This window comes from Eschscholzia californica, unplaced genomic scaffold (genome assembly GCF_041429995.1).
Source record: "Eschscholzia californica isolate CP2 unplaced genomic scaffold, dmEscCali1.0.p SCAF_1, whole genome shotgun sequence".
In the NCBI taxonomy this organism is placed as follows: domain Eukaryota; kingdom Viridiplantae; phylum Streptophyta; class Magnoliopsida; order Ranunculales; family Papaveraceae; genus Eschscholzia; species Eschscholzia californica.
The window spans coordinates 24371725-24389470 of NW_028238198.1; the positions used below are offsets into that span (position 1 = coordinate 24371725).

A 17746-nucleotide genomic window follows, 5' to 3' on the forward strand; every position below is an offset into this window, starting at 1 on the left:
CAATTGTAAGAAACGTCTCTAATTATTTGTGGATTGAAACTCTAATTTCTTCTAAAACTGTTCAACATCCTGCCAATCCCACTTGGACTAAATGCCAGCAATCCTTATGCATTAACTAAATATCATACTTAGAACAGATTTCACAATTTAGTTGCGACGTGGGACTGGCGGTTTGTTAAATAGTTTTGGAAGATTTAGGGATATCCCAATTAATGTTAGTAGTCAGACGTTTTCAGGAGTGATGACAATACATCAGAGAGATAGAGAAAGAGATCAGAACTCAGTCTTCTCACATTCTCCTTTCACCAATGTTTTCTTTCAACAATTTTTCAAATAAGGTTTTGTTTTTGTATGATATATTTTGTAATACTTTGAATGACTAATTCAAGTTGAACTCTTACAGTCATCTAGTTAGTTCCTTAGCTCACTAATATGGCCTTCATTTTTATCGCTATAACTAATCTTTATCTTAATTTCATTATATGAAACTAATATATGTTTTTTTTCGATGAGATTGAAACTAATATATTTAGCTATAATATGAAGATATGGTTGAAACACACAACTAATATATGGAAGGGGAAAGTCCTAGCTAGTTACTGATTATGTCAAATGACTAAATTAAGAGAGAGAGAGAGTACCGTGTGAGCGAAAGGGGTTATGAAGACTTCAAGTAGCTCTTGGAAAATTTCCTGTGGAAATTGCTACAGAAAAAAGGTTAGCTTTCTTTTATAGGAAAAACTATAAATGAAAGTAAACCTGTAACAATAACATTATACACACACTTGTTATAACTACCCATTCACAAGGAGTGAAATATGAAATACATCATATGTCTGGATGGTCGATCTCGTGTTCAAGACTGACCAATAGAGTTAGATCATTACAAATACCAAACCCTTTCACAGAAACTTGCAACACACAGATGAAGAGAAGAAACCAGCAACTCAAAATTTACAAACGAAATATGGTACCGCAAAACTTGCAAAATTACATGAAGTTATCATTATCATCCTAAACATGGCGATAAAATCAGGAGTTGCTTGCAGACACACATACAAAATATAAAACAAAGCAATAAGATTCAAGCATATTGATATTGTGATATATAATCATTTCTATGATTCTAAACGTAAGAATTGAACTCCATGTGTTCAAGCATATTGATATGTAAAATAACAAGAGCACATTTAGGCTAGCAAATGACAGGATCACTGAGAGTTGAGGCAAATACAATGAATTAACTTTACTCGCATGTGGCAATACTTGTATGATGTTCGGTATGTTATTTTCAGCCATCCTAATAATCTTTCTGATGTTATCTTAGTCCTTCTAGCAAAAATAAAAACTTCCAAAATTGTGTGTTAAGATACAATACCATTGTCCAATGGAAGATCTACCAGACGATCACCAGTGGGACCTAGCCAATAAAAACTTGTCAAACATATGCACCCTCCGAAAGGCAAATGCACCTCCTGCAGTTAAAATAGTTTTCGACAAGAATTTATATTTTTTGCAAGTTTTGGTTCAATAACCTGCTACTTTCGTTTGTCCTCAATAGTCGGCTTCAAGATCTTGACAGGAACTCAGTTGAGAACAGTGATTCCGATCCTAAAAATTAAATCGTGACCATAAGTAATCCCTTCCTGAGAAAATTTCAGACTCTTTCTGTTAATATATCCACCACAATAAGGGAGGCAGAATTGAAGAAAATCTCATCTCTAATTTGAGCTCCGAGAAAGGCATCAAGTCTTCTCAGTTCCATGGAACCGTCGTCTAAAATAGAATAAGCAAGTAATTAGATAATCGAAATAGAACTATAGAAGCATATAATCATCGGTACTATCGACAAACAAACTATCTTGCATCTGCCTCATTAAGTAAAGCTGGACTTTTTCTAGCGTTATTCAAACTTCAAGTCTCGACTCCATGAGAGGTTTCAGCATCAAAAGTATTGCAGTGGGAGATGATCAAAGAAAAAAGACAGCAAGTGAAAAAGACAGGTTTTTTCTGCCGATTGTTTCAATAACCCACAACTCTTATTCGTTCTCAAAAGCCGGTCAACTACAAGATTTCGATAACTATCAGAAAAGATCGCTTGCGATCCATAGAAAGATATTACAGTTGCAAGAATGTCTACATGATGACAAAATTAGGAAACAAACTTGAATCCAACAATATAGGGTATCTTCTTTCCAACTAAACGAGGGAGGGAGTATTCCGTTTTAATCAAAAAAACTTAAGACTGGGCTAGAAAAGGTAAGTCTTTAACAATCAATCTTCTTAAAAAAATTACCCAACCTAAAAAATTCATTGATGTTTTCCTATTTGAGTAGAAACTTATAAACCTCTTCTGAACAAACTTCATGCGCATTCATCCTAACTTGGAGGGTATAAAACACTCCATTTAACTCCTCAAGAGAAAGCGAAATTCATTCATTTCGAAACTTGTTTTGTCTTTTGCCAAGGCAAAAATTTCAGGACATGTAAACCAAAACTTTCAACCTCTATTTCTCTACCAGGAGAAGATATCTGAGAGGTATCCACCTTCTAGAAACGAATGATAGCCCCAAAAAGTGACAGTCCCATTTTGAGGTCAAACAAATACCCCAATTGCGTCGCTGATCCTATACGTTCACGATTCCAAAAAGAGAACTGCCCAATCACAAAGCCCCCATCAAAGTTTGTACTGAAAAGATTACCATGTCTGATTTCCAACTTGTGTAGCACCAGAGAAGCAAATCATGTCCATACCTTCACAGGTGCTCTTCGTAATACAAAAATACAGGATTATGTTGTCTTTGCCTCTTTGGCGGAATCTCACCTTCTATATATTAGTCAAAGACCGGAAAAATTGAGTCTCTTATAGAGTGAAAAACTTGTGAAAAACTTATGAAAAACTAGAATTTTGTTATACATTCAGGGAAAAACCAGGAACGTGGGCATCATTAAAAAAAAAAACTTAATAAGAAAAACAACTGCAAAAATGCAAACAGGAATTCACATAAATACTTGGTTAATGTTGGCAGACATAATGTATGTGTGCATGTATGTATGTATCGCGACTTAGTTGGGTTCCAATTAGAGCTGGAAAGCATCTATAAAAGCAACAGTTGAAAAATGCAGACAAGATTGAACTCCAATACTTTCTTCATACCGACAAACACATGTATATAATTACAAATATGTACACATTATATCCCTGACTTGGGTTCAATTTCGAGATAGAGCTTTCAGATTCTAATTAGAACTGAAACGCATCTACAAAAGCAACAGTTGCAACATGCAAACTGGCCTAATTGTTTACTATATCGGAATGATAAGAGCAATAGCTGCAAAATGCGAACATAATTTGAACTCGTATAGTTTGTTTGTGCTAGCTAGTATACGTATGCATATATCAGAAAGATAAGAGCAATGATGTACCATGGAAAACGAACATATGCATGTATATATCGCCGACTTGGTTCAGTCGTGTTTTCATGTTGACTTTTGTTCATGCTCGCATAAATTTGTATTACCAACTAGAAATTGCAACAAATCCAATCCCATCACTTCCTTTTTAAGACTGTCACTGTCTGATACTTGAGAAAATTATGATGTACCATGAAAACGTAACAAGAATATGATGGAAGACGAGAAGATAAGAAAACTAAAAAAAAATTCATCATTAAAAAATCCAAATGAACAGGAGCAAGGCATCCTCAAGAACAACCAAGATTTATAAATGAACAAGCAAGTTTTATATATGAACAAACCAGCAGTTACATAGGAACATAACATTATAGCATCCGATCTTTAGTATAGACAAGCAGGAACAGTTGCGGTGTCACTGTGCTATGCAAATTTGAACACCCAATCGACTATTATGTATTATTACCTTCATTTCGAGTTTCAAGAAAGTGGCCATCATTATTTACAAAATCAGATCAATGTTTAGAGCTAAGAAACATCTACTGACTTTTAAGCCAGTTATAGTTTGGTACTTGAGTAAATTATGTTGTACCATGTGAGGAAGAAAGGACCACTATCCTTCACGATCTGTCCCTACTTGTGTTTGCTTTTTTTCTTTCTTCACGCTATTATGCATTCATACTAGCAAGCATATATATCGCCAACTTGGGTTCAGTCGTGTCATGGGGTTCTAATTAGAGCTAAAGAGCATCAACAAAAGCAACAGTTGCAAAATGCAAAATAGCATCATTAATTACTATATCAGGCCGATGAGAGTAACAACTGCAAAATGCAAACTTCGAAAAATTTGTTCATACTAGCAAGCATATGTATGTATAGTCGACTTGGGTTCAGTTTTGAGTTAGTACTTTCGGGTTCTAAAAAATGTTTACAAGCATCTAATGACTTTTGTTTAAGCTATCAAGTAAATTTATATAACCAACTCAGGATTGCGTGTAATTTCGTCACTTCCTTGCTACTTGTTGATACTTGAGCAAATTATGATGTACCACCATGTAAGGAAATAAGCACGAATATTACCCTTCTCAATTTGTTCCATCTTGTGTTTTTGTTTGATTTTCCACCCTATTATGTATTTATCCCCTCATCATGAGTTACAGTCCCATCACTTCCCTTTTAAGACCGTTAAGTCGGGTACTTCAGAAAATTATGATGTACCTATGAAAAGACCACTATCCATCTCGATTTGTTTCATCTGGTACTTGAGCAAATTATGATCTACCATGATTTTTATTCACGTTATCAAGTAAATTTATATAACCAACTCAGGATTGCAGGTAGTCCCGTCACTTTCTTGTTACAGTATGGTACTTGAGCAAATTATGATGTACCACCATGAGAGGAAATAAGGCAGTACCACTATCTTTCTCGATTAGTTCCATCTTTTGTCTTTTTTTTATTAACACACTCTATTATGTAGTCATGACCTCATATGTATATATCGCCGACTTGGGCCTAGTCGTGTATTACCAACTTGAGATCACAATAGATCCTGTCGTATCACTTCCCTTTCAAGACCGTTACAGTCTGGTACTTGAGAAAATTATGATGTACCGTGTAAGGGAATATGAAAGGACCAGTATCCTTCTCGATTTGTTCCTTCTCGTGTTTTCTTTTCTTACTTTTCCCACTTTATTATGTATTAATAATTAATACTAGCAAGCCTATGTATGCATATATCGCCGACTTGGGCCTAGTCGTGTATTACCAACTTGAGATCACAATAGATCCAGTCCTATCACTTCCCTTTCAAGACCGTTACAGTCTGGTACTTGAGAAAATAATGATGTACCGTGTAAGGGAATATGAAAGGACCAGTATCCTTCTCGATTTGTTCCTTCTCGTGTTTTCTTTTCTTGCTTTTCCCACTTTATTATGTATTCATAGTAGCAAGCATATGTATGTATATACCCCAACTTTCTAGCCGTGCATTACCCACTGGAGATCGAAATAGATCCAGTCCTATCACTTCCCTTTCAAGACCATTACAGTCTGGTACTTGAGAAAATTATGATGTACCGCGTAAGGGAATATGAAAGGACCAGTATCCTTCTCGATTTGTTCCATCTCATGTTTTCTTTTCTGGCTTTTCCCACTTTATTATGTATTCATAGTAGCAAGCATATGGATGTAAATATTCCCGACTTAGGTTCAGTCGTGTATTACCAACTAGAGATTGCAATAGATCCAATCCTATCACTTCCCTTTCAAGACCATTACAGTCGGGTACTTGAGAAAATTATGATGTACCGCGAAAGGGAATATGAAAGCACCAGTATCCTTCTCGATTTGTTCCATCTCGTGTTTTCTTTTCTTGTTTTTCCCACTATATTATGTATTCATACTAGCAAGCATATGTATGTATATATCCCCAACTTTCTAGCCGTGCATTACCCACTGGAGATCCAAATAGATCCGGTCCTATCACTTCCCTTTCAAGACCATTACAGTCTGGTACTTGAGAAAATTATAATGTACCGTGTAAGGGAATATGAAAGGACTAGTATCCTTCTCGATTTGTTCCATCTCGTTTTTTCTTTTACTTTTCCCACTTTATTATGTATTCATACTAGCAAGCATATGTATGTATATATCCCCAACTTTCTAGCCGTGCATTACCCACTGGAGATCGAAATAGATCCGGTCCTATCACTTCCCTTTCAAGACCATTACAGTCTGGTACTTGAGAAAATTATAATGTACCGTGTAAGGGAATATGAAAGGACTAGTATCCTTCTCGATTTGTTCCATCTCGTGTTTTCTTTTCTTGCTTTTCCCACTTTATTAATATTCATAGTAGCAAGCATATGTATGTAAATATTGCCGACTTGGGCTCAGTCGTGTATTACCAACTAGAGGTCGCAATAGACCCAGACCTATCACTTCCCTTTCAAGACCATTACAGTCTGGTACTTGAGAAAATTATGATGTACCGTGTAAGGGAATATGAAAGAACTAGTATCCTTCTCGATTTGTTCCATCTCGTGTTTTCTTTTCTTGCTTTTCCCACTTTATTAATATTCATAGTAGCAAGCATATGTATGTAAATATTGCCGACTTGGGCTCAGTCGTGTATTACCAACTAGAGGTCGCAATAGACCCAGACCTATCACTTCCCTTTCAAGATCGTTACAGTCTAGTACTTGAGAAATTATGATGTACCGTGTAAGGGAATATGAAAGGTCCAGTATCCTTCTCGATTTGTTCCATCTCGTGTTCATTTTCTTGTTTTTCCCACTTTATTATGTATTCATACTAGCAAGCATATGTATGTATATATGGCCAACTTGGTTCAATCTTGTGGTTGGGTTCTACTTAGAGCTGAAAAACATTATAATTTTCTATATCAGATTGATAAGAGTAACAGCTGCAAAATGCAAACTTCGAATACTTTGTTCATGCTAGCAAGCATATGTATGTATCGCCGGCTCGGGGTTGGGTTCTACTTCGAGCTGAAAAACATCATATTCTTCAAAAAAAAAAAAATGAATGTATCGCCGGCTCGGGGTCAGTTTTGAGATATTGCTTTCAGGTTATAATTAGAGCTGCAAAGCATCTACTGACTTTTGCTCTTTTGGGGTTATTTACTTATTTATATAACCAACTCAAGATTGTGAGTATTCCCATCACTTCCTTCTCAGACTCTAGTACTTGACCAAATTATGATGTACCAGCATGCAAGGAATATGACAGGAGCACTACCCTACTCGATTGGTTCCATCTTGTGTTTTTGTTTCCTTTCAAACACTCAATTATGTCAGGGAACTGAATTACATAATCCCATCTCGAGTATAGACAAGCAAGAACAATTTCAATGTCATAGACTTCTATATATTATTAATCAATGCCTTTCATTGTGAGTTTCAGAAAAATTATAGATTCGGGATCTTTCCTATTAGGGCACACTAATTGAGATGACAACAAAGGCATATATCCATGAAGAAGGTCAGAGATTCAAATTGGGAAAATGCAACAAGAACATGATGAAGACAAGAGGACGTGAAAACTTAGAAAAACTTCGTCATCCTCAAGAACAACAAAGGCATATATGAACAAACCATGATTTACGTATGAACATCCAAAATTTACATGAATATACAAATAAAGAACAATAAAGGCATAAAGAACGTTTCAAGAATCGTACCTGTCTGATAATCTGGATCAAAAGTTTTATTACCTACATGATCCTCTTATTGGTTCAGAAATTGAAGGTAGGAGTAGGAGTAGAAGTATTCGTACAATCAAACCCTAAAAAACGTGAACCGAAATTTCATCGGACAAAAAATAAAGAAGAGGAGAAGATGAAGTAAACGCAGATAAACTGATTGATGTCGATGGATACTTACTATGTAGTAGCCCTAGATGATGACATTGAAGATCGCGAGGGTCTGAAACCCTAGAATGACACCCACGTCAAGCAAAATCGATCGCATATCTTCTTGTCTGAAACCCTAGAAGATGGTTTTTCTGCTGCTTGATGCCCCATTTCGTGCGCCATACCAAACGCGTATTCCTCACGTCAGCGTAGCTTACCACAGTATAATCTTTTCTTTTTTTTGAAATTACAACGGTATAATGGATTTAAGCCCTGAAGTTGTAGCCCTAAACCCATAATGAGGACCAACTGGGTAATCACCTACTTCTCATTTTTCTATTAGGTTCAAAAAAATATCAAAATAACCAAAAAAAGCCTATATATTTTTCTATTAGGTAGAAGATACCTAAATATTATGTATAATAATAAGTAAAGCCTGAAATAATATTGATAATTATCAATAAGGTCATTTTCTTTTCTTTTCATTCCCAAAATAACCTTACCCACTAAAACTCATACTTTTTTTTTGATGAACAAAAAACTCACTCTCAGAAAACAAATTTTAAGGGTTTTTCCTTCTTCATCTTCTTCTCGATTCTCCTTATCTGATGGACTCACCGCCTCCTCCATAACCACCTCGCCGCTCTCCACCACAACCATCTCTTCCACCACCACAATTAAATCTGCAGCCTCCTAGTAAGTAAAGTGACATTTTATGTGCTTTCAAGGTTTCGAACTTGGAAAGACGAGCTAAGAGTTAGCGACAATAAATCAGGAGTTATTAAATGTTTGATTTAGTATCAACAACAAGAGATGGTGATTTAGTTGAAGAAAAGATGCTTTTAGAGTTCAATCCTGGTAGTACTCAACTTTTGGAGGTCTCAATCCTCGTCTTCATTTTGCACCTGCCAGAGACCATAAAGAAGTATTTTATTACTTCTTATATTTCATTACCATTGTTTTTCTTTGTTTCAGATCTCTCTTTCCTCTCTCTAAATTAGTTCATTATTGATTAGGTTGTGGATTTGCTGTTGGAAAATGGTGCATGTGAACTCAAGAAACTGTTGTGGTCAGGTTAGGGAACTTTGATCCTTCCCTAATTAGTTTGATTTGAAACTGATACATTTGGGTAATCAAAATTTGAGAAATGGGTGTTATCTTTTGTGGGTAAGACCATTGCTTTCAAAGTGTTTGAAGAAATTACTAAGTGGGTTTTGTTTTCTTTTTCTTATTTCTTCTGTTTTGGACAACATGCCTGCAGATATGGGACTGAAAAGTTGTTCAAACACCTTCGCTTTCCAGAAGTAATGTGAGTTTCTTTCTATTTTGTTTCTTAGTATTGTATTTTTTTCCTTTCCTAAGACACTTACTTGTATGCTATTTGAGTGCCTGTGAATTTATATTTCATTACTCTCAAATGGGCTTTCAGGTTACTCGAGCGGACTATCTTAGTGGTCGGACTGCTCTTCATTTTGCAGTTGTTAATGGACATGTTAGATGTATTAGACTAGTAGTAGCTGATTTTGTCCCGAATGTTTCACATCAAGTTATTAGTTCTCATTCTAAAGATGATGGAGGGCAAGAGTCTACTTCATCAAGCAACAAATTCGATCAACACTATGTGGTTTTACTTCAGCAATTTTGAAATAATTTTCTCCTGTTCACATGAAAATCTGAAATTCATTATAAATCATTGCTTAGTATGAGTAGATATTGATGTTCAATGAGTAAATTTTATAGGATTTTTGGGTAGTATTTACTTGAAAGGAAAACTATTGATGTTTACTTTTCAGAATGTCAGAGGTTGACTCGATGTGGAGTTCGGGAGGAGCAACTTGATAGTCTCCAGCTTGTTTTAGTTGACTTTGTGCAAGAAAATAGAGGTTAGCTAGGAGATTTTTTTAGCCATTTGACCTTCTTAAGAGGATATAATCGAGTCTTTAGTGGAGCACCAAGCAGAGGTTGTAGAAGATTCGAGCAGTCCAAACTTAAAAGATCATTTTCGTGAAAGTACTTTGTGGATGCTTGGTTGATGTTTGAGAATGAACCATCAGTATCCTTAAAAAAATTAGTTGAGGTTAGTGTTGGTCGACGTGGTGTATGTGGGGTTGTTTGGAGACAAAATGACATTGCATATCGATGCAAAACTTGTAAACATGACTCGACTTATAATGTGTACCATGTTTCCAGTATGGAAACCACAAAGACTGCGACCTATTCCCTTGGTGGGTGTTGTGATTATGGAGATGAAACTTCTTGGAAGCGTGAGGGCTTCTGTTCGAAGCATAAAGGTGCTGAGAAGATCCAACCTTTACTAGAAGAGATTGCGTTAAAGTCAAATCCACTGCTAATGTTTGGTCATAGGAACAACAGAATTAGAAGAAAAATTCACAGCAGCTGTATCTGCTAAATGGGGTATTCTTGGATGGCTCTATAATGCTCATTTGTTTTCAAATGCCAAAGAGTACTTCATGAGGATCAATTTGGGGATTTCTTTTGCAATGTACATCATGAGGGCTTATTGGTGTTTTGATTTTCTCAAGACTTTTGTGGTGTTTATTTTTTTTTTGGCAATTTCTTTTGCAATCTATATTTTGCAAACGCAGTTTGCAGTTTACATTATGCAAACACGTGTTTGCAGATCAGATTGTTGCAAACACGTTTGCATAACAGATTGGTGCAAACACGTTTGCATAACAGATTTTTGCAAACACGTTTGCATAACAGATTGGTGCAAACACGTTTGCATAACAGATTTTTGCAAACACGTTTGCATAACAGATTTTTGCAAACACGTTTGCATAACAGATTGTTGCAAACGTAAAGGAAAAAACACCGTTTTTTTCTGGTTTTTTTTTGAAAAAAAAGTATTGAAAGTGGATCTTGTTAGAAAGCTAGTGAAAAATCATTTCTAAATATAGAATTTTTATAGAAATCCGACATCTCAAACAAAAGTTATATCGATTTAATATTTAAAGAAAAATAAAAGAATTTAGTTACACAAAATGACAAAAAGGGGTATTTTAGTATTTGCATATTTTTTGACCTGAATAATAATTTCCAAATGTTTTGTGTTTTTTTACTCATTTTCAATATTATTTTGACCTTTCTAGAAATTACCTCTTCTAAGAAAGAAATTTGGTTTTTTACGGTGCCAAAGGCTGACCAGGTTTTCTTATTCTCTCAAGTTATTCTATTTTTTTTTGTTGACAATAGGTTATTTTGACTAATTAGTCATTGTATTTGTTATGAATAAGTGTGCATAAGCTCTCTTAACAAAAAAAAAAAGTGTGCATAAGCTACTGAGTTCGGCAAGTAGTATATGTATGTGGTTAATAGTTAATTATATGTAGTAAAACCAGAGAGTACAAAAAAGATCTTGTTCACCGGCATCAGTATTAGGACAATAAAATACTAGGTGAAAATGTCAAGACATAATATCTTTCTAGATACTAAGTTTTATTGCATTGTTATCTTTAGATTACATATAGTTGTTATTTGATCATTATTTGCGTGCATAAACAACGCACCTGACCTACTGAGTTCCCTCAGTTCAACTTATTATAATGTGTGCATTCAGGTTGTCTTCGAAACCTGTTAAAACATGCAGAGTTCAATATATTAAATTTATGACTAGCGCACATAAAAAATGTATTATGAGAGGATTCAAAGTAGTATATGTTTTAATAGGTATAGCGAAAATGGGAGAGGAAAAAAGAAAAAGGAAATCATGTACATTGGCACCGGTGTTGGTGTTAGGTGCATGCTCGAGCTATTCTATTTAGATAGATGCCACTACTAGTATAACCAGCAAGCAACAGTGGGAAAAAAAGAAAAAGGATGGGAATCTTCTTCGGCACCATTGGTATTATTGGTGTTATAGGTGCATTTGTCATGACAGAAAATGATTTAGATACCAAGTTATTTCACAAACTAGCTGGAATTTTAGCTCACCTTCTTTCGCGTTGTTATAATTAACTTAACATTGTTGTAGTAATCATAAGGCGTATTTAACGAAAGCTGGGGTAAAATTGATCGAACAAGAACTACGAAAGAACTTATCCATCTTAATACAACCATTTAGCTCTTACAAGTTTAACTGAAAGAGAAAAAACACATTTATGTACAAAGTGGGTAACTAGCTCGAGTCCCTGGATTTAAGATGGGAAAACACCATTATCAATAATAGATGAAGGAGGAGAACTGAAGTTTAAAGTGGTAAGAGCAGGAGAGGACATGGAAGAAACTCAGCCAACAAATTTGCATCCACATGCTTTGAGTGTATGGCTTCCATGCTTATCACTACTAAATCGGAATTCAGGTCATCTGCTACCTCACCTATGATAGCACTTGGCTTCTTCCCATTCCCAAGCTGCTCTATCAACTGGAATTCGTGGTAACCACCTATATTACAAGAAGGAGATCAGCAGATCCTGCTAAAAAGTAATTCACAGTTTTAAATTTAACGGTGACACATTTGTCTCGACCATTTCTTATTCCATAGGTGTTTTGCATTAAGCTTAAATAAGTCCATGAGACCCACATTTCAGTAAATATGGATTTAAGTAGTATGACCCAAAACTTGGACACAAGGCTAACAATTCGAGGTGGATCCACTCAACCAACCTCTCACTTGTCGAAATAGAGAGAACAAACAAGGTGAGATGACATCACATAAAGGGCATAAAGGGCGGAGCCAGGATTTCAAGTCGGGGTGGGATAAATTTCTACTTGCAACATATCTATATGCAAAGTACGTCTTTTTTTAGTGAATTTGATATTTTTTTCATCATTACTTTGACATAAATCTGAACTTTCTAACTCAACTCAAATACAAGATTTCGAAAGTAACCAAAAATACAAAATAACGCATGCTAGATGAGAATTTTTGAAATCAGAAGTCCAAGTTAACTGAATGAATTTGATTAGGAGTCATTTTGGAAGCTGGTTATGGGGGTTGATGTAGTGAGTAGGTCACAATATGGTAAAATTGAATTAACCCTAAAAAATTAGAAGCTCCACCCTGGCTGGAGCCAGGGCCACTCTCTATTTGGTTCCGCCCTTTGCATCACATGTTTGTAGCTAGCCTAAGAATCTAAAATTAATCATGGGAGTAATTATCGACTTAGAGACAAAATTGCAGAAGCACACTAACCTTGAGAAAGATGCCACCGAATGCTAGACAATTGCGTGTCATGCTCAGGAGAAGATTCTTTCAGGTTCTCATCAATAACTGCAAGAAACATCAGGTTTCTATATCCTTTTTCAAATTCAGCAATAAATATGAAATGAATTTGTAACCAAAACAAAAGCAATATCTGCATCTTGGGTTACCAAGGTTGTCACAATAAAAGGTCGGCAATGAGAGAGCATACCCAAAACTGTGATGTCCGCTCCATATTTTTTCGCTAAAGCAGAAGCGGATGCCGCAGCCTGTCAATAGAAGATTAGTAAGACTTGACTAGCATGGCGGCCAGGGCCGTGTTTGAGAATTTAGGGGCTCAGTGCCAATTTCAAACGGGGGCCCTTTTGAATGACCAAATTCTTTTTTTGAACTAGTCAAATGTTAGTTAGAGAGATTGAACTATCATCTTCTCAATGCGTGACTCTCCAAAATTATGATTTTAACTTGGAATGAATTTGAGAGATAGCCGACATCCAAAAAAAACAAGTTTTGGAGAGAGATATGCGCTAGAGTGAAGGGGGGGGGGGGGGGGGGGGGGGGTTGTGATTTGCCGTCTTTAATTGTTATTTGATGTGCAAATATTATAGAAATAGAAATTTAAGGTACTAAAATTTAATATGGGCCAATTAGCTAGCAAGGAGTAAGTATTATGCTCTAAACAAACAAATGCAAATTGTTATTTGATTGCTAATATTATAGAAATGAAAATTTAAGGTAGTAAAATCAAACTATAAAATTTAATATGGCCCAATTAGGTAGCAAGGTATAAGTATCATGGCTCTAAAAAAAAGGCAAATTGCCAATAGTTGGTTTGGAACTCGGGACCTCCTGTACGTGAGCTAACAGAACGCACCAGTAGCGCTAAAACAACTTAGTGATTGTGTTCTGATTTATTTTATACTTAATTGAGGCCTGCCACCTTGGAAGATAAAAATGGGGGCCCCGTGTGGTGGGGGGCCCTGTGCGGGCGCACGGCCCGCACCCCTCACCACACGGCCCTGATGGCGGCCAATGTGATAGATACCCTTTAAGGGCTTAAGGGCCCACTCACTAGAAGATCTTATACTCGCTTACTGCAGAGGTTTGTTGTTAGGAAAAATTTAAGAAGTCATAAGTTATTAATTTTCCGGTTATCTTGTGACGAAAAAGATTTCCAACTTGCAATCTTCATCGACATCTCGGTAGCAACTTTATTAGCATGTTTTAGGATTACCCCCAGAAAGATTAATCACGTGAGATGAGTGTCTATTTATTTTCTTGATTGTAAACCTTCATTCGAGATTCTATTATCGTGTTTACATCAACAACGAGAGCATTCTTTGGCTCTAACTAAGTTTCTTATGAACTTGCCCGCCGGCTTCTTTTGTCATTTGATTTCTTAGAACATATAACCATATACATAAATATATATAAACATTACTAAAATTCAGAACAGTTTTTGCTTGTCCAGTAAGAAAGATGCAAATGCAAGGAAGAATATAAGCCCCAATAGATAGTCCAAACATGGAACTGAGTAAACTAATGTTTCTGGAAAATTCTTATTTATTACTCTCAGCCCTTGAGTTGCCATTGTGCCAGGTGAGGGGATCAAATGACAAATTTCAAGTGCTTTAAAAGGTCAGCAGGTCTAAATGTGGACTTAGTTAAGTTGATACAAAAAATAGATATTTGACTAGCTATTGTACATTAAAATAGCAAATGAATGCTAATGAGTCATCAAATGAATAATTCTATGTGCTCCATTATTAGTTTATTACATTATGGATCAGCACTAACTTGTGCTGAAAAACGCGGACTTCATTGAGTTGTTATACGATCAGCTAAGGTGTTCATCAATCACGAGTCGTATAAGCTTTTCAAGTTCGACAACTACGAGTAAGTGTGAATCAGCATTAAGCCCGTAACTTGTGCTGGAAAATAATTAAGTCAAGGGGCGAAAAAGTGATGCACCTGTCTTGTTCCTTCGGAAAGATACGGATTTTTGTCTGTGACAGGAAGAAGCAAATGCTTGAACTTAGAAAAAGCATCTTCACCTAACGTGGTTTCAGACTCCGGAAAATTGGGTGCAGCTGGAAACATAAGAGAAAGAATGATTCAGGGACCAATAGTAGTAAATAAAAAGTAAAGATGATCAAGTAACTAAATTGAGGAAGATAGTTAGCAAAATACAGACCATAACAAGAAGCAGGGGATGCATCAAACAACCTCCATAGTCCATCCATATGTTTTCTTGCTTTTATAGAAGTTTATTATAACTCCCGAACCATAGCAGTTACCGATATTATCCCCGACTCCCCATTTTTTACACCCAAAACTGAGTCTGTGGGTACGGGGTTTTGTTTTTGACAAGGCTTTTAAAATACGTTTTTATCCCTCAAGGCGGTTTGCTCTCACAAGGCAAAGGGGCGCCTCGAGGCGTACGCTTCAATGCGTCAAAGGCGTAAACTATTTTTTTCTAAGGAAAAGAAACCAATTATGTAAAAACATAACATAGCTTTTCTACCTTACTACAATGATATAAAGTCCTAAGTGGTTGATAAACAAAAACACTAATATTTTTGTGTTGCCCAACAACTCAAAAATAAACAGTGACTTCAGATGCACACGTTCAATTCTCTGAGTTAAAATACGAATACCTCGAGGCATAAGGTAAACGTCTCGACTCAAGGCGTACGCCTTGAAAGTTTTTCTAAAACATTGACTCTAAAGCCCTCGACACTTAGTAAGCGTGCGTACGCCTTGGCTCCGGGCGCTCTCCCAAGCAATGTGGGACTACCACAATTTTCAGGAACATCTCTATTGACAGGTCAGTGGATAGTATTCAAAAATCCGAGACCATGAAAAGATTGCTATAGCAGATACCTGCTTTGCTATATGTTGGTTGCATGATTAGAAAGGAATAATTATCCCTTTCATTAAACTAATAACAAACTGACTGATAAAGTTATCATCGTGTCAATCAAGGCAACCATTTATCAACAGTTCATCCCAAATATTTTGAAAATTTTCTCCTCTTTGGGATTACTATTAAAATCACGGGAGACGATAATTTCTATCAAGTAAATCGTATTATACTATTTAATTTTCATGCTTCCTTACCACTGGGCTCTTATACTGGAGCAATGCTAGGGAATAAAAAACACACTCCAGGCAGAAATTTTATGTGGCTTGCCGTAATTCGAGCTTCAGGAACAAGAAAAACCAGGCAGACTCTGGGCAAAAATTCTATGTGGCTTGAACCAATGATTCTGATCCACTAAAGCGCGCGAATCACGGCAAACCACATATGATTTCTGCCCAAAGTCAGTGTGTTTTTTTTTTTTTTGAGAGTGGACTCCAAGAGTCTACTTCCACCGAGACTCGATCCCACGACCTCATGGACTTAAGAGGGAGTGTCCAACCACTCCACCAAAGGGTGGTGGACATTGTGGTTTTTCTTGTTCACTAAAATTACTCTTCAATATGTTATCATTCCATTTGAAAAAAATAGACAGGTTAGTGAATAGTGAGTAATTTCCAGAGAAGGCATAAATAGTTGGATTTAACAAAAATTTGATTGTCTAAGGAAGTAGTTGAAGGAGTATTTTTGCAACTGTAAAGAAAAACCCTAGCTAAATCAGTGTGAAACCCTTTAGCATGGACTGGAAACTCTAGGTTTACATGTGAACCCACAAAATCAGAAATTCACAGCAAAGGAAGAGAAGAAGTACCTCTGATGGGGAATCTCATTGAACGGAACACCTCAAACCGAGAAGATAAAACTGGGGGAGACAATAGAGAAGAAGAAGAAGTTTTGAGAATATTTCTAGTAGAGGGTGATGATGCAGGGGAAGGAAAAACCCTAGGAATCGAGGGTTTTGTAAGGTTTGCGAGGTTCAGAGGAAAGGCACAGTTCGCAGACGCCATTTCAAGACGAAAATTGGAGAAGAAGAAGAAGAAGAGAAGTGATTATTAGTGGCACTAGTATTGTTACGCTACTTCTCCCCCGTTACCCCGACTGCTGACTGCATCATAATTTGTTCGGATAATTCTATTTTACCCCCCTGAAGTGACCAACCTATCAAAATGGACCTTTAAATGTGATCAACTTCTATGTATTATTCACTTTTCATTTATTTGTTACTCAATTTTAAAGTTTGATTTCTCCCTTTCTTACCATTCAATGCTAAATTAATGTCTTTCTTGTTTCTTATCTCTTGCACATTCGGGAAATAGTCGCCGATAGAGAGCCGACATCTAGCCACATGCTGGTGCCCATCACGAAAAGAAAAAAAAAGTTATTTTTTCTTACCTTCTCATCCCTTCACCACCATCATTGTAGTCCCCCGCCGCCACAAACACCGACAACCTCCACCACCACCATCTTCTCTTTAAAGATCTCTAGATTGGAGTTCGTCCTCAATCTAGAGTTTTTCGAAAAAGAGATGGTGGTGGAGTTTGTTGGTGATGGTAGTCGAACAACGGTGGTTGTGGTGGTAGAGAAGGAAGGAGAAAATATCAAAAGTTTAATTTTTCGTACGGGGATGGTAGGTGGTCAGCCAACCATTTCTTGCCACCATTTTCTGACAATGTAAGATATAAGGACGTGGAAGGTATTAATTATAAGTCAAAGTGTAAAAAATGAAAGAAATATTCAACTGTCAAAGTTGACTAGTGAAAATAATGGTATATTGGATTTTGTCATTTGATTACCTTTGGTGGATTATTTGGTGAGTTCGTCTTCTTTAGGGGGTCAAAATGGATTAACCTTAATTTGTCTGCAACTCGTTAAC

General features: G+C 36.3%; 1 protein-coding gene and 2 long non-coding RNA genes across 3 annotated transcripts; 1 reads left to right on the forward strand and 2 right to left on the reverse strand.

Moving 5' to 3' along the window:
- Positions 1–5082: 5082 nt before the first annotated feature.
- Positions 5083–7998, reverse strand: LOC147565331 (uncharacterized). The gene is made up of 4 exons (XR_015230169.1): positions 7821–7998; positions 7221–7722; positions 6618–7118; positions 5083–6386 (listed from the first exon to the last, which is right to left on the reverse strand). It is a non-coding gene; the product is annotated as an uncharacterized LOC147565331 (long non-coding RNA).
- Positions 7999–8381: 383 nt separating this feature from the next.
- On the forward strand, positions 8382–9544 carry LOC147565332 (uncharacterized). Its single transcript, XR_015237154.1, has 3 exons — positions 8382–8714; positions 8806–9098; positions 9219–9544. It is a non-coding gene; the product is annotated as an uncharacterized LOC147565332 (long non-coding RNA).
- Positions 9545–11820: 2276 nt separating this feature from the next.
- LOC147565333 (cell wall integrity/stress response component) lies at positions 11821–17019 on the reverse strand. The gene is made up of 5 exons (XM_086651817.1): positions 16685–17019; positions 14925–15043; positions 13165–13222; positions 12945–13022; positions 11821–12193 (listed from the first exon to the last, which is right to left on the reverse strand). The coding sequence occupies exons 1-5, from the start codon at positions 16878–16880 to the stop codon at positions 12000–12002; spliced, it is 645 nt and encodes a 214-aa protein (XP_086507943.1). The 5' UTR covers positions 16881–17019; the 3' UTR covers positions 11821–11999.
- Between the last annotated feature and the right edge of the window lie 727 nt (positions 17020–17746).

Excerpts from the sequence above, each read along its gene's own strand:
- LOC147565333 (XM_086651817.1), bottom strand. The coding sequence starts at position 16,880 with ATGGCGTCTGCGAACTGTGCCTTTCCTCTGAACCTCGCAAACCTTACA. Across the intron at positions 15,044-16,684 it reads AATGAGATTCCCCATCAGAG|CTGCACCCAATTTTCCGGAG; the intron begins GTACTTCTTCTC and ends TTATGTTTCCAG. Across the intron at positions 13,023-13,164 it reads AGCGGACATCACAGTTTTGG|TTATTGATGAGAACCTGAAA; the intron begins GTATGCTCTCTC and ends TGTTTCTTGCAG.